General features: G+C 49.7%; 2 protein-coding genes across 2 annotated transcripts; both read left to right on the top strand.

The window, feature by feature from the left end:
- Positions 1-15,127: 15,127 nt before the first annotated feature.
- LOC115384587 (early nodulin-75-like) lies at positions 15,128-15,796 on the top strand. The gene has a single exon (XM_030086840.1). It carries the CDS (start codon positions 15,128-15,130, stop codon positions 15,794-15,796), a length of 669 nt encoding a protein of 222 aa, XP_029942700.1.
- On the top strand, positions 15,793-16,272 carry LOC115384584 (early nodulin-75-like). The gene has a single exon (XM_030086837.1). The coding sequence runs from the start codon at positions 15,793-15,795 to the stop codon at positions 16,270-16,272; it is 480 nt and encodes a 159-aa protein (XP_029942697.1).
- Positions 16,273-17,149: the final 877 nt, after the last annotated feature.

Raw genomic sequence — 17,149 nt, 5'->3', positions numbered from 1 at the left:
GTGTGTGTTTACAGCAGAACGTGTGTGTGTGTTTACAACAGAACGTGTGTGTGTGTTTACAGCAGAACGTGTGTGTGTTTGCAGCAGAACGTGTGTGTGTTTACAGCAGAACGTGTGTGTGTTTACAGCAGAACGTGTGTGTTTACAGCAGAACGTGTGTGTGTGTTTACAGCAGAACGTGTGTGTGTTTACAGCAGAACGTGTGTGTTTACAGCAGAACGTGTGTGTGTTTACAGCAGAACGTGTGTGTGTGTTTACAACAGAACGTGTGTGTGTGTTTACAGCAGAACGTGTGTGTGTTTACAGCAGAACGTGTGTGTGTTTACAGCAGAACGTGTGTGTTTACAGCAGAACATGTGTGTTTACAGCAGAACATGTGTGTGTTTACAGCAGAACATGTGTGTGTTTACAGCAGAACATGTGTGTGTTTGCAGCAGAACGTGTGTGTGTTTACAGCAGAACATGTGTGTGTTTACAGCAGAACATGTGTGTGTTTGCAGCAGAACGTATGTGTGTTTACAGCAGAACATGTGTGTGTTTACAGCAGAACATGTGTGTGTTTACAGCAGAACGTGTGTGTGTTTACAGCAGAACGTGTGTGTGTTTACAGCAGAACATGTGTGTGTTTACAGCAGAACATGTGTGTGTTTACAGCAGAACGTGTGTGTTTACAGCAGAACGTGTGTGTGTTTACAGCAGAACGTGTGTGTGTTTACAGCAGAACGTGTGTGTGTGTTTACAACAGAACGTGTGTGTGTGTTTACAGCAGAACGTGTGTGTGTTTGCAGCAGAACGTGTGTGTGTTTACAGCAGAACGTGTGTGTGTTTACAGCAGAACGTGTGTGTTTACAGCAGAACGTGTGTGTGTGTTTACAGCAGAACGTGTGTGTGTTTACAGCAGAACGTGTGTGTTTACAGCAGAACGTGTGGTGTTTACGCAGACGTGTGTGTGTGTTTACAACAGAACGTGTGTGTGTGTTTACAGCAGAACGTGTGTGTGTTTACAGCAGAACGTGTGTGTGTTTACAGCAGAACGTGTGTGTTTACAGCAGAACATGTGTGTTTACAGCAGAACATGTGTGTGTTTACAGCAGAACATGTGTGTGTTTACAGCAGAACATGTGTGTGTTTGCAGCAGAACGTGTGTGTGTTTACAGCAGAACATGTGTGTGTTTACAGCAGAACATGTGTGTGTTTGCAGCAGAACGTATGTGTGTTTACAGCAGAACATGTGTGTGTTTACAGCAGAACGTGTGTGTGTTTACAGCAGAACGTGTGTGTTTACAGCAGAACGTGTGTGTGTTTACAGCAGAACGTGTGTGTGTTTACAGCAGAACGTGTGTGTGTGTTTACAACAGAACGTGTGTGTGTGTTTACAGCAGAACGTGTGTGTGTTTGCAGCAGAACGTGTGTGTGTTTACAGCAGAACGTGTGTGTGTTTACAGCAGAACGTGTGTGTGTTTACAGCAGAACATGTGTGTGTTTACAGCAGAACGTGTGTGTGTTTACAGCAGAACATGTGTGTGTTTACAGCAGAACGTGTGTGTGTTTACAGCAGAACATGTGTGTGTTTACCTCAGAATGTGTGTGAACGTGTGTGTGTGTTCAGACTGTACAGAGTGTCTGGTGCCCCTGGTGCTCCAGCAGCAGGGTCCTGGCGGGCTGGTGTTCCGTTGATGCAGCTGTTGTCAGAATCAGAACCAGAACCAGAATCAGAACCAGAATTGTCTTTATTATCATCGCAACAAGTTACCGAAGTTACAAGTGCAACGAAATTTCATGGGTTTTTAAGACGCCCAGGCAGCCAATAACGGCGCTCCGTCTTGAAAAGGAAACAGAGTTAAAGAAACTCAGACAGAGATGGGTGGGGGGGGGGGACAGACTGAGACTCTGATGTCCTCCTGGGAGACAGACTGAGACAGACTGAGATGCTGATGTCCTCCTGGGAGACAGACTGAGACTCTGATGTCCTCCTGGGAGACAGACTGAGACACTGATGTCCTCCTGGGAGACAGACTGAGACACTGCTGTCCTCCTGGGAGACAGACTGAGACTCTGATGTCCTCCTGGGAGACAGACTGAGACAGACTGAGATGCTGATGTCCTCCTGGGAGACAGACTGAGACTCTGATGTCCTCCTGGGAGACAGACTGAGACACTGATGTCCTCCTGGGAGACAGACTGAGACACTGCTGTCCTCCTGGGAGACAGACTGAGACTCTGATGTCCTCCTGGGAGACAGACTGAGACAGACTGAGATGCTGATGTCCTCCTGGGAGACAGACTGAGACTCTGATGTCCTCCTGGGAGACAGACTGAGACAGACTGAGATGCTGATGTCCTCCTGGGAGACAGACTGAGACTCTGATGTCCTCCTGGGAGACAGACTGAGACACTGCTGTCCTCCTGGGAGACAGACTGAGACTCTGATGTCCTCCTGGGAGACAGACTGAGACACTGCTGTCCTCCTGGGAGACAGACTGAGACTCTGATGTCCTCCTGGGAGACAGACTGAGACACTGATGTCCTCCTGGGAGACAGACTGAGACTCTGATGTCCTCCTGGGAGACAGACTGAGACACTGATGTCCTCCTGGGAGACAGACTAAGACTCTGATGTCCTCCTGGGAGACAGACTGAGACTCTGATGTCCTCCTGGGAGACAGACTGAGACGCGTCTGTCCTGTCCTTTGCAGGCTGTTGGTTCGGTGGCGCCGCTGAGTCGAGCCGCCATGCAGTCCAAGATCTCCGTCACCCCCGACAACCCGTACAGCGAGGTGCACATCCCCCGCGCCAGGCTGCGCTCGGCCGACGACGTCTCCACGGTGATCGCCAACCCCGCGGCCGTGCGCGCCGCCGACGGGAACCCGTACGGCGCCGCGGGCTCCGCCCCCCCGCCGCCGTACATGGTGAAGGAGGACCCGGGGGAGGCGGAGGGGGGGCGGTGCCGGGCCTGCTGCTACCGCTGCCGGAGGAAGCGGTGAGGACGAGGAGGACGGCTGGACTCTGGACTCTGGACTCTGGCGGGACGCGGGGCTCTGGGAGTCCTTCAGGACCAGGACTCTGGCCGTCGGCATCGTCTGCTTTTCATTCTCAGCTTCTCTTCTGTTCTTCACACCCGGCCCCCCCCCCGGGCCCAGCGGAGCCCCCCCGGGCCCAGCGGAGCCCCCCCGGGCCCAGCGGAGCCCCCCCCATTCGCTTCGTGGAACCAGCTGGTCTCTGTTCTGCCGGGCTCCCGGTGGTGATGGATCCTCTGGGCTCAGCTGGACGGACTCCGATGGACTGGTCTCTCAGCGGGACTCCGGCTCACGGCTAACCCCCGCGGCGTCTCCGGCTCTCTGGACCAGGTCTTGGTGTTCGGGGTTCGGGACGGGGTGGAGTCCCGCTGCGCTCCTCTGCTGACAGACCTTTCCTTTTTCCTGCAGAGTATTTATCTTTACATACATATCAGTACAATCAGAACTTGATCAGATGACTTTGTTTAGAGCTATTTTCATGATTGCCATTAAAACATCGAGAGATTAATTAATTCTGGTCTGTAATTAATGAAACTGATTTTTTTAATCTCACCTAGAAATTGCTCAGAAAATCCCCAACGAGAGGTATTTTCGTTCAGACCCGATCAGCAGATCTGCAGGAACGAAGGGCTTCAGAGGTTTTACTGCTTTTCCTCCAGTGTTCAGGATGACAAAATAAAACTAGAACTGCTCAGCGGAGGCCTCAGAGGCTCGCCGCGAGGGACTACGGTTCCTTGTTGCCATCTGCTGAGAAGAAAACTAGGCGGAAATGGGCGTGGCCTAGCCCAGGTGATGCAGTGCTACTCAGCGAATCTGAGGACATAAGTTTTTTAAAGATGCGACATACGGTTTGGGAGTTATCGGCCAAAACGTGTTATAGCGCCACCTAGTGGAGGAGACACACCATTTTTTTTAGGGATCATCTGTGTGCTGTTCTAAACATACCCTGTGGATTTCACAGTCCGCAGTATAATAATTATGCTGAAAAAAGGTTTGAGATTTGTGTGTTAGCTGCATTAATAAGCCACGCCTATGGAAGTAAATCTGTGCCATCTGATTTTGAATTTGAATTTTTAGACCTGAACTATTTTTGCATCGAAATCTGACTTTGAATTTTAAAAGCATTTGAATTTCCAGCACTGATTTCTTTTAACTGTGTAAAAATTTCCATCCATCCATCCATCCATCCATTTTCTACCGCTTATCCGGGGCCGGGTCTCGGGGGCAGCAGTCTCAGCAGAGATGTCCAGACTTCCCTGTCCCCAGACACTTCCTCCAGCTCCTCTGGGAGGGTCCCAAGGCGTTCCCAGGCCAGCCGAGAGACATAGTCTCTCCAGCGTGTCCTGGGTCTTCCCCGGGGTCTCCTCCCAGTGGGACATGCCCGGAACACCTCCCTAGGGAGGCGTCCAGGAGGCATCCTAAACAGATGTCCGAGCCACCTCAGCTGGTTCCTCTGGATGTGGAGGAGTAGCGGCTCTACTCCGAGCTCCTCCCTGGTGACTGAGCTCCTCCCCCTGTCTCTAAGGGAGTCCAGCCACCCTGCAGAGGAAGCTCATTTCGGCCGCTTGTATCCGGGATCTTGTCCTTTCGGTCATGACCCAAAGCTCATGACCATAGGTGAGGGTGGGAACGTAGATTGACCGGTAAATCGAGAGCTTCGCCTTTCGGCTCAGCTCCTTCTTCACCACGACGGACCGATACAACGACTGCATCACTGCAGCCGCTGCACCGATCCGCCTGTCAATCTCACGCTCCATCCGTCCCCCACTCGTGAACAAGACCCCAAGATACTTTAACTCCTCCACCTGGGCTAGGGTCTCTCCACCAACCTGGAGGGGGCAAGCCACCTTCCTCCGGTCGAGGACCATGGCCTCGGATTTGGAGGTGCTGATCCTCATCCCTGTCGCTTCACACTCGGCTGCGAACCGCCCCAGTGCATGCTGTAGGTCCGGGTTCGATGAAGCCAACAGGACAACATCATCTGCAAAAAGCAGAGATGAAATCCTGTGGTTCCCGAACCGGAACCCCTCCGGCCCCTGGCTGCACCTAGAATTTCTGTCCATGAAGATTATGAACAGAACCGGTGACAAAGGGCAGCCCTGCCGGAGTCCAACATGCACCGGGAACAGGTCCGACTTACTGCCGGCAATGCGGACCAGACTCCTACTCCGGTCATACAAAGACCGGACGGCCCTTAACAAGGGGCCCCGGACTCCGTATTCCCGGAGCACCCCCCACAAGACACCACGAGGGACACGGTCGAATGCCTTCTCCAAATCCACAAAACACATGTGGACTGGTTGGACAAACTCCCACGAACCCTCGAGCACCCTATGGAGGGTCTAGAGCTGGTCCACTGTTCCACGGCCAGGACGAAAACCGCATTGTTCCTCCTGGATCCGAGGTTCGACTATCGGTCGGATCCTCCTCTCCAGTACCCTGGAATAGACTTTCCCGGGGAGGCTGAGGAGTGTGATCCCCCTATAGTTGGAGCACACCCTCCGGTCCCCCTTTTTAAACAGGGGGACCACCACCCCGGTCTGCCAGTCCAGAGGCACCGTCCCCGACCGCCACGCGATGTTGCAGAGACGTGTCAACCAAGACAGTCCCTGCACATTCAGAGACTTAAGGTACTCAGGCCGAATCTCGTCCACCCCCGGTGCCTTGCCACCGAGGAGCTTGCCAACCACCTCAGTGACTTCAGCTTGGGTGATGGACGAGTCCACCTCTGAGACCTCAGCCTCTGCTTCCTCCACGGAAGACGTGGCGACGGGATTGAGGAGGTCCTCGAAGTATTCCTTCCACCGTCCAACAATATCCCCAGTTGAGGTCAGCAGCTCCCCACCTCCACTGTAAACAGTGTTGGCGGAGACCTGCTTTCCCCTCCTGAGGCGCCGGACGGTTTGTAAAAATTTCATTGCAAAAAAATTCAATGTCTAAAAAAATTCGGTGTAAAAAAATTCGACGTCTCAAATTCAGTGTCCACAATTCGGAGTCAGAAATTCGCAGGCAACATCCGGGTAACTACGTCCCTACGGAAGCCCTAAAAGGACAAGATTGATCTTTTTTTTTCGGCGAACCGGAAATCCCAGGCTTTCTCCAGACAGCGACGCTCCGCTGCCCCGGACCGCAGACAGAGGTGAGTTTGTGCTGTTAATGAGTTATTTTGTGCTGTTGCCCTTTCCTGAATAACTTATACGATGATACGATGATGATACGCAAATCAAAACTATCTGTCCAGAATCTGCACAGTGCAGCAGCCAGATCTGGCCTCCTGATACACGGACCTGTGTGTTCTCTTGCTGCTGTCTGTGTTTTAGAGCAGGACGAGCTGCAGCCTTCCAAAGAACGGCAACAACCTCACCACATTCACCAGGCAGCTTTATGTAAATACTACTGTTTCCATGCTGTTTGATACATGCAGACAGACGTGGGACATGCCAGAAAAATAGTTGAGCAGTGATTTAAAAGCTGATGGTGACTATATCAAAGACAGCAAGCAAACGACTGGAGGACCTTGTTCCAGGAGTTCTGATCAGTGTTAAACTTCAGTGGAGACATGGTTGACAAAGCTTTCCTTCAGTTCTGCTTTCTTTTGTGTTTTTTCTCTGATACTTTTGATTTTCATGTTTCATAATGAAAGGTTAGAAAAAAAACAAACGATAGCATCAGAACAGCTCAAAACACAAACACACCCGTTCACACCTGGTAGACCTGCACCAAAAGACACATATATGCACACACATGTACACACAACATGCACAGAACACTGATAATGATAAGAAAGAAAATAGTAATAGTTTGAATGTCATGTCCAGTTCTGCTTTGTTAATGTCATAAAGGTGTCATCTAATTGCATTCACTCACTCACTCACATGCTCACTAACTCACTTTCATTTACTCACACATTCATGTTTATTGACCGATGTCTTGTGTCTTTTTTATTTTACAGAAGGAGCTGGACGTGGTGATGAGCATGTGGAACACCCAGGAGATCCAGCAGGCACTAAAGGACACGATGTGTTCCATGGAAAACCTGTCCTCTGTATCATGAACCAGAACTTCACCAAGCACAGGACGACCTCCAGCCAGTGGACAGAGGGAACATTGTCTTCAAGAGGACATCTGTCTTTGGAAACCTGACTTTGTCTGTGATCCAGGTCTTCACCAGCTCTGCCTTGTGGTCCTGAACAGAGTGAATCTTGAGGCAGGTCATGATGCTGCTGGTAACCAGACTGTACAGACAGCTGAGGTCTGAATGAGAACAGCTGTCAGAGTCAGATTAACCCCCACCTACCAACACTGTTCTCACAACAGCTATTGTTAAAACATGGAGCCTACTGTGTTGAGCACACTTCCATTTCCAGTGTTTTATACACACCTGTTTCCTGATTGTCTCTTTTTACGGTGTTTGTATGAATTATTCCATGGATGCCTTGGAACAAATAAATGTGTTTAATTTTAATGTGGGATGTTTGCATGTCCTCTAAGTCCAACTATGCTTCACAAATATCCACAGTTTCTAAAAGAAAAAATCCATTATTCCATTGTATATGCTTAACTTACACTGCTGTGCTCAGCTGTGGCATTCTTTAATACTGAAGCAACATTCAAGATCCATGTAGATATTTTGATTTTCACCTCAAAGATGTCAGACAGCCTAATAAAGGTTGATGTTACCTGGTTTATCTGAATCTTACACCTGTGTGGCAACAGTGTGACGGAACAAATGGTTAACTTGAAACCTAAAACCAGGCATTTCAGTTTATGGTGCAGCCAAATCTACACCACGGCTAAATTTCAGTTAAGATCCATAAATTTGTGTGAATGGAATCTCTTGTTTTGACTGATTTGAGTCAGTTTTTATGAAGAGTATCTCTTTATAAAGATAAAACTGTCCAGAAAGGATTATTGAATTGCTCTGATATTTATACCCTCAAATGGAGGCTGAATGGACTCAAATATCTGTGACAACCTCTATAGTCAGTGGCTGCATACTGGTTCACTCTCTGTAGAGTACATCTGTACCGTATTGGCCCGAATATAAGACGACTCCGATTACAACACGACCCCTGTTTTTCAAAGAGCATTTTGTGAAAAAAAAAAATGCTGACGATAATAAGGTAATAAAACAACTAGATAATAAAACATTATTATTAAGATAATAAAACAACTTTTTATTATAAAATTATTCAAAAACTCACAACTGAGATAACATTTCATGATATTATATATATATATATATATATATATATATATATATATATATATATATATATATATATATATAGTGATGGACATTCCGTCTGTCCGTCTTTCAGAGACGTCTTCTCTCTCCCTTCTATCAGTCTCTCTGAAGCGTCTCTCAGGACCAGGAAAGCTTTTCTCATAGCGTTAGCATCTGGAGTGTTTTTTCTGTGCTCTCCAGTCAGAACGAGGCTCTGCTCCACCAGACCTCCTGGCGGCTTGGCAGTAGTTTGATGACTCTGCTGCGTTGATCACCATCAGTTTAAAGTTGGTATCATAACTTCTCCTCTGCTGTTGCTCAGTTGTCCAGCGTTCAGCCCCTTTGTTCCAGATGATCCGCCATCTTTCATCAGATCATTTGATCTCATTTCATCGCTCCACTCGCTCTCTGCTCAGTGATACTTTGGCTCCATCTAGCGGCGCGGATGCGTATTGACCATCTACCGTAAGTCCGCGATTATAACACCACCCCACTTTTGAGGATGCAGTTTCTGGAAAAAAAAAACAACATCGTCTTATATTCGGGCCAATACGGTACTTAAATTCCTCATCTCTCTAAAGGCCTCCACACACTACAGGATAATCGGGCCGAATTTTGCCCCGATCCTCTCCTCCCGATCGAGGCCGACAGGGTCCGATTGTCGGGAGTATGCAAATGAGTTCGGGTCCGATCTTCGTGTAGTGTGCGGTGTGTTCCGAGAGATTTTTTCCGGTCGGAGCCTCTCGGGAGGCGTCGGAAGGGGAGATCGGAGATAATGAACATGTTCAATATTTCCGATCGCAAATCCTGTAGTGTGTGGTGCGCTCCGAGAGGCGCCGATCAGCTCTGAGTAGAGCTGTCCACACCCTTGAAATAAAGCTCTCTGATTGGATGAACAGCTCCGTCTCACCAAGGTGCCGCTGATTAAAAAAAATCCCCCCGCAGCTGTCAGAGCTGGATGAATATATGTCTGTGAAATATATTCACTATATATGACAGTGAAACAGAAAAGCCAGAGCTCTAAACTCAGCTGTACAGGAAGTGATGGTTCATCCTGTCGCTCCTGGATGAACTGTTTCCTCCATTCAGATCAAACTCTGATCTAATGTCTGCATCTCCGCCAGTCCTGCAATAATCCCAATGTTTTAATTAATCTCCGTTATTAACCATCACGGAAGAATGGGGAAGAAAAAAATAATAATAAAAGAAAAAAAAACTTTCCACTGATTCCGTGCCCTCAGAGACAGAGCGGACTATAATGAAACTTTCCTAATCAACGTATTTTTACTCTGATTTAAACTATCAAATCTGTGGACATAAAGAATGATTTAAAAAAGATTTAAAAAAGTAGCTTTTATTTGACACGGGCTGCTAATAACTTTATTCTACTGCTGCACTCGGGACTCAAAAGTAAAAAAAAAAACAAAAAAAAAACAACACAAAAACAGATTAGCTAATAAGCTGAATTATTATTAAATGTAAATTATAATAAAATGATCTGAAACTGTTTCCCTCTTCTGTACTGGAACAATTAAATTTTCTAACAAGGTGCTGACAGTCCGTGCTCCGTGCGCACGGCGGGTGGGGGTCTGCACTGAAGGAGCGATACCAATGTGAATGAATGAACTGAGGGAACGAATGAGTTCTCCACTTATTATTGAAAGTGGAGATGAATGTAAAAACAGCAATGAAGGGAAACAGCACAAAGTCACGTCGGACGACGTGAGATTTGGAGGAGTGAGGAGAGATTCTCGGCTGAAGAATCTGCTGGTGTGTGTTCTGCTCCGGAGTGACACACACACTAGAAGATCAGGAGAGGAAGATCGGGTACGATCTGTCCTCTGCTGTCGTGTAGTGTGTGGTGTCTGAACCGGGGAAGATTGAAAAAATCCTGTAGTGTGTGGCCGGCTTAAGGGCCTCCACACACTACAGGATAATCGGGCCGAATTTTGCCCCGATCCTCTCCTCCCGATCGAGGCCGACAGGGTCCGATTGTCGGGAGTATGCAAATGAGTTCGGGTCCGATCTTCGTGTAGTGTGCGGTGTGTTCCGAGAGATGTTTTCTGGTCGGAGCCTCTCGGGAGGCGTCGGAAGGGGAGATCGGAGATAATGAACATGTTCAATATTTCCGATCGCAGATCCTGTGGTGTGTGGAGCTCCGAGAGGCGCCGATCAGCTCCGAGTAGAGCCGTCCACACCCTCCAAATAAAGCTCCCTGATTGGATGAACAGCTCCGTCTCACCAAGGTGCCGCTGATTAAAAACATCCACTCGCAGCTGTCAGAGCTGGATGAATATATGTCTGTGAAATATATTCACTATATGACAGTGAAACAGAAGAGCCAGAGCTCTAAACTCAGCTGTACAGGAAGTGATGGTTAATCCTGTCGCTCCTGGATGAACTGGATCCTCCATTCAGACCCAAACTCTGATCTAATATCTGCATCTCCGCCAGTCCTGCAATAATCCCAATGTTTTAATTCATCTCCGTTATTAACCATCACGGAAGAATGGGGAAGAAAAAAATAATAATAAAAGAAAAAAAAACTTTCCACTGATTCCGTGCCCTCAGAGACAGAGTGGATTATAATGAAACTTTCCTAATCAACGTATTTTTACTCTGATTTAAACTATCAAATCTGTGGACATAAAGAATGATTTAAGATATTTGATGATTTAAAAAAGTAGCTTTTATTTGACACGGTCTGCTAATAACTTTATTCTACTGCTGCACTCGGGACTCAAAAGTAAAAAAAACAAAACAAAAAAAACACACAAACAGATTAGCTAATAAGCTGAATTATTATTAAATGTAAATTATAATAAAATGATCTGAAACTATGTTTCCCTCTTCTGTACTGGAACATTTACATTTTCTAACGAGGTGCTGACAGTCCGTGCTCCGTGGGGGGGGGGGGGGGGGGGGGGGGGGGGGGGTCTGCACTGAAGGAGCGATGCTGATGTGAATGAATGAACTGAGGGAATGAATGAGTTCTCCACTTATTATTGAAAGTGGAGATGAATGTAAAAACAGCAGTGAAGGGAAACAGCACAAAGTCACGTCGGACGATGTGAGATTTGGAGGAGTGAGGAGAGATTCTCGGCTGAAGAATCTGCTGGTGTGTGTTCTGCTCCGGAGTGACACACACACTAGAAGATCAGGAGAGGAAGATCGGGTACGATCTGTCCTCTGCTGTCGTGTAGTGTGTGGTGTCTGAACCGGGGAAGATTGAAAAAATCCTGTAGTGTGTGGCGGGCTTAAGGCTCCCACATCAACGGATGGCTGATGCCCTCGTGCACACCACCCACGTGGGCTCAGCAGCACAGCTTTTTATTATAGTTTAACACACAACCACATTCATGCACACACTGATAACTGACAATCTGTTAAGTTTTTTTTTACATTTTGTAAATAAAAAGAGTTTAGCCCTGCATCCCGGCCTCTTCGCCGGTCTTTGTTGCAGACTTTGGGCTCCTGGTTGTAAAACACACAGCTTCACTGCGAGGTAAGGCTGGTCTCTGTACAGGCAGGTTAAACAGTCTCTCTGGTCTCTTCACTGCTTTAAGAACATCAGAAACCAGTGTTAATGAAATCAGAGATATGAATCAATATAATTAGACTGGGAAATATAAAAGACTGACTTGAGTTTGAAACAGTTTAATACAAAAATAGAATCTTTGTTGACAATGATATTCTGCAATAAAATCATTCAGGAACTGACAAGAGTTTGTCATGAAAATAAAACTGCATGAAAGTGAAGAAGAGAAAACACAGCAGAAGGTGTAAAGCCGGCCTCCACACAGCTCCAGGATGAGGAGGAGACTGACAGGGTTTCCTCATCCTTCGTCCCACCAGCATCTCCGTCCACCTGCCACAGTAAAAACAAAAACTGAAATTATAATAGAAAACACCACTGAACAAGCCCTAAAATGCTATATTAATACAATATACAATCAGGAAGCAGTCTTGGTTGTTTCATCAATAGAATAACGGCTGTTAAAACCAACAGAGCAGAACCTTCTTGCAGTCAGCATCAAGCAGAACATTTTTTCAATTCAGGAAGACCTTAAATTTCACTGTGGCTCATTTCAAGCCCCCATTTCTCATTGACTGTGTCATAATTCATTCATTTTAACTTAATTTTGTAAAGAAAAAAAAACAAGCAGAGTCTGCCTTTTTTGTTTCACTGTGAATTCAGACAAAACATTAGTGAATGTATTTTATTTTATTTGGATGTTTCAGACTTCCAAACACATCTAAAGTTTCTCGAGCAGGTTTCAGTCACCTTGCTCTTGTAAGTTAACATTTCCTGTGACTGATGATTCTGTCAACATAGAATCATTTAAACAGTGACTGATATATCTTTTCTGTAATGAGCATAAGGCCGTGGCCATACGGCTGTATGTATGTAACTGCAAAAACACCAGAGTGTGAGGTTGTCAGGATGGCAAGCACGCAAACAGCAGTATTTGAATATTACAAAAGTACATAAAGCTGCCTGGTGAATGTGGTGAGGTTGTTGCCGTTCTTTGGAAGGCTGCAGCTCGTCCTGCTCTAAAACACAGACAGCAGCAGTAGAACACACAGGTCCGTGTATCAGGAGGCCAGATCTGGCTGCTGCACTGTGCAGATTCTGGACAGATAGTTTTGATTTGCGTATCATCATCGTATCATCGTATAAGTTATTCAGGAAAGGGCAACAGCACAAAATAACTCACTAACAGCACAAACTCACCTCTGTCTGCGGTCCGGGGCAGCGGAGCGTCGCTGTCTGGAGAAAGCCTGGGATTTCCGGTTCGCCGAAAAAAAAGATCAATCTTGTCCTTTTAGGGCTTCCGTAGGGACGTAGTTACCCGGATGTTGCCTGCGAATTTCTGACTCCGAATTGTGGACACTGAATTTGAGACGTCGAATTTTTTTACACCGAATTTTTTTAGACATTGAATTTTTTTGCAATGAAATTTTTACACAGTTAAAAGAAATCAGTGCTGGAAATTCAAACGCTTTTAAAATTCAAAGTCAGATTTCGATGCAAAAATAATTCAGGTCTAAAAATTCAAATTCAAAATCAGATGGCACAGATTTACTTCCATACACGCCTACTTTGACCAATCGTGATATACTTCGAGATTTTGCCTCATGAAAAAATGAGGGTCACACTTTCCAGGCTTTGTAAAAATCGGATATGCCATTTAGGAGATATAAATTTCTCATCTATAGAGCGCCACCTAGTGGCCAATGTTCACCAGAATGGGCTGATAGACCCACAGTCACATGGTAACCAAGGATCTTAAAGCCACACTTCAACATTGTGGCAAACGGGCCCATTGAGCTCAACTCCTCAGTCATCAGAGCAGCAGACTGACTGTTTCTGTGAGGCGAGCTGTTGTTCATCCAGAGGAGAGTCAGGAAGGTTTTCAGGACGGACACAATGGAAGTGGACGGTATTTTTGTTCCCCCTCGTCAAACTCATCAAATACACAATCCAACAACCCCACAACACTTTGGTGACACGTTATAATCCACACACTCACTACGCTGTGGAACATTAAAGCAAAATGACCAGATTGAGTTGTTTCTGTGAAGATTGCTGAGACGGAACTACTTACTAAACATGGCGTCTGGGCGTAGTGATTTCAACAGAAAAGTAGTTCCCAGTATTTGCTTCAGTGTCGTAACTCTACAGTATTACGTGTTGGTGTTCCACAGCGTAGTGAGTGTGTGGATTATAACACTAACCATCTTCTCCGTGTGACGTGAACGTGGGAACCAGAGCGTTTCAGGGTGGGAGGGGCTTCCTCTCTGAGCAGCAGGAACACCAGGAAAGCTCAAACACAGGCATGAAGGAAAAAAACGCTTTGGGGAGTTTTGGGTGAGAACAGAACTGGAACAAGGTTGAAACATACAGAAAGTGAATTTTGCCTGATGCAGCCTCTTTAAAGGTGTAACACAGAATTTTCTTGAAAAGACGAAGCCAAACGTCTGTTACTGGCTTTTTGAAAAACGCTCCAGACCATCCTGCCTGCTCTGCTGCTCCTCCCAGGAAACGCCTCTCAATGGCGGAAGCGTGCGAGCGCGACCTCCTCTTCCCCGGGCGTGCACGGCTCTGTTCACAGTTTCTGCGATCCGCCTCGCTCAGGAAGCTTGTTTTCCAAAACAGTTCAGTTTCATGATGTCAGACTCGCCGTCGGTAAGTCCTGGCTGGAAACGAAGCTCACGGCTACAGAAACACCCGGAACGCGCAGAACGTAGAACGTGACCGGGAGCGAGCGCACGACGGCTGGACGAAAGCAGCTCAGCAGGACGGCGGACACACAGACCCGGCGGTTACTCTGATGATCCACCAACTCCCAGCAAACAGAACACCCTGCACCGAACCAGCTGTCCTTCTTAGCCCCCCCACGGAGAGCCCCCCCACGGAGAGCCCCCCCACAGAGAGCCCCCCCCCACGGAGAGCCCCCCCACGGAGAGCCCCCCCCCATGAAGAGCCCCCCCACGGAGAGCCCCCCCACAGAGAGCCCCCCCCACGGAGAGCCCCCCCATGGAGAGCCCCCCCCTCACAGAGAGCCCCCCCACGGAGAGCCCCCCCACGGAGAGCCCCCCCCACAGAGAGCCCCCCCCATGGAGAGCCCACCCCACAGAGAGCCCCCCCACGGAGAGCCCCCCCACAGAGAGCCCCCCCCATGGAGAGCCCCCCCCACGGAGAGCCCCCCCCATGGAGAGCCCCCCCACAGAGAGCCCCCCCACGGAGAGCCCCCCCTCACAGAGAGCCCCCCCATGAAGAGCCCCCCCACGGAGAGCCCCCCCCATGAAGAGCCCCCCCACGGAGAGCCCCCCCATGGAGAGCCCCCTCACAGAGAGCCCCCCCACAGAGAGCCCCCCCCATGAAGAGCCCCCCCACGGAGAGCCCCCCCCACAGAGAGCCCCCCCCATGGAGAGCCCACCCCACGGAGAGCCCCCCCACGGAGAGCCCCCCCACAGAGAGCCCCCCCCATGGAGAGCCCCCCCTCACAGAGAGCCCCCCCACGGAGAGCCCCCCCATGAAGAGCCCCCCCCACGGAGAGCCCCCCCCATGGAGAGCCCCCCCACGGAGAGCCCCCTCACAGAGAGCCCCCCCCATGAAGAGCCCCCCCACGGAGAGCCCCCCCATGGAGAGCCCCCCCACGGAGAGCCCCCTCACAGAGAGCCCCCCCACAGAGAGCCCCCCCCATGAAGAGCCCCCCCACGGAGAGCCCCCCCCACAGAGAGCCCCCCCCACGGAGAGCCCCCCCACAGAGAGCCCCCCCACAGAGAGCCCCCCCACGGAGAGCCCCCCACGGAGAGCCCCCCCACAGAGAGCCCCCTCACGGAGAGCCCCCCCCCATGAAGAGCCCCCCCACGGAGAGCCCCCCCCACGGAAAGCCCCCCCCCCACGGAGAGCCCCCCCACGGAGAGCCCCCCCCATGGAGAGCCCCCCCACGGAGAGCCCCCCCCACGGAGAGTCCCCCCACAGAGAGCCCCCCCACGGAGAGCCCCCCCACAGAGAGCCCCCTCACAGAGAGCCCCCCCCATGAAGAGCCCCCCCACGGAGAGCCCCCCCACGGAGAGCCCCCCCCACGGAGAGCCCCCCCTCACAGAGAGCCCCCCCATGAAGAGCCCCCCCCACGGAGAGCCCCCCCCATGGAGAGCCCCCCCACGGAGAGCCCCCTCACAGAGAGCCCCCCCCATGAAGAGCCCCCCCACGGAGAGCCCCCCCATGGAGAGCCCCCCCACGGAGAGCCCCCTCACAGAGAGCCCCCTCACAGAGAGCCCCCCCACAGAGAGCCCCCCCCACGGAGAGCCCCTTCACCGAGAGCCCCCCCATGAAGAGCCCCCCCACGGAGAGCCCCCCCCACGGAGAGCCCCCCCACAGAGAGCCCCCCCCATGAAGAGCCCCCCCACGGAGAGCCCCCCCACGGAGAGCCCCCCCACAGAGAGCCCCCCCCATGAAGAGCCCCCCACGGAGAGCCCCCCCCACGGAGAGCCCCCCCACAGAGAGCCCCCCCCATGAAGAGCCCCCCCCACGGAGAGCCCCCCCACAGAGAGCCCCCCCCATGAAGAGCCCCCCCACGGAGAGCCCCCCCACAGAGAGCCCCCCCATGAAGAGCCCCCCCACGGAGAGCCCCCCCCACAGAGAGCCCCCCCCCATGAAGAGCCCCCCCACGGAGAGCCCCCCCCACGGAGAGCCCCCCCCACGGAGAGCCCCCCCCATGAAGAGCCCCCCCACGGAGAGCCCCCCCCCCCGCCAACGGAACCATGAACCAGCTGCCTGTAGACCTTGTTAAAGTCCTTTGGCCAATAGGTGTGGAGCTGACCCCTAAGACACACCTTGAAACCCCGCCCCCTCATTTACATATTGAGCAGAAATACAGAATTAAAGGTATATAATATATAAAGCACGATTTTCTCTAAAAAGTCGAAGCCAAACGTCCGTTACTGGCCCGCTGCAGACCGTCCTGCCTGCTCTGCTGCTCCTACGAGCCGCCGGACGGCGACGCCAGCGTTCCTCCAGCGTGACGGACATGTCGGAGCACCACGAGCTGAGACTCGCATCACGCTAAAACATCGTCCATTATACCTTTAAGTAAATATGTGTGGGAAAAAAAGACAGGAGGAAAATCCAAGATTGTAAAAAATTAAGATGTAAATGAATAAAAAATGTGCCAATAAATAAATGAAAAGTAAAATATAGACACATAATTTGGAGAGAAGAAAATGTGAAAGTAAAACATTACAGAAATAAATACAGGCATCAACATTAATGAGTAAAGAAATGAAAAGAATAAAATAAAACACCAAATGAATAAATGGACTGAAGTGAAAATAAAAAAATAAATCTACATCTTCAGTCACATTTCATAGGTTTTCTCCTGGAAAAAGTATTTATT

This window comes from Salarias fasciatus, unplaced genomic scaffold, assembly GCF_902148845.1.
Source record: "Salarias fasciatus unplaced genomic scaffold, fSalaFa1.1, whole genome shotgun sequence".
Lineage (NCBI taxonomy): Eukaryota > Metazoa > Chordata > Actinopteri > Blenniiformes > Blenniidae > Salarias > Salarias fasciatus.
Note: the sequence above shows the minus strand (reverse complement) of the source record. Positions and strands in the feature narration are given on the sequence as shown.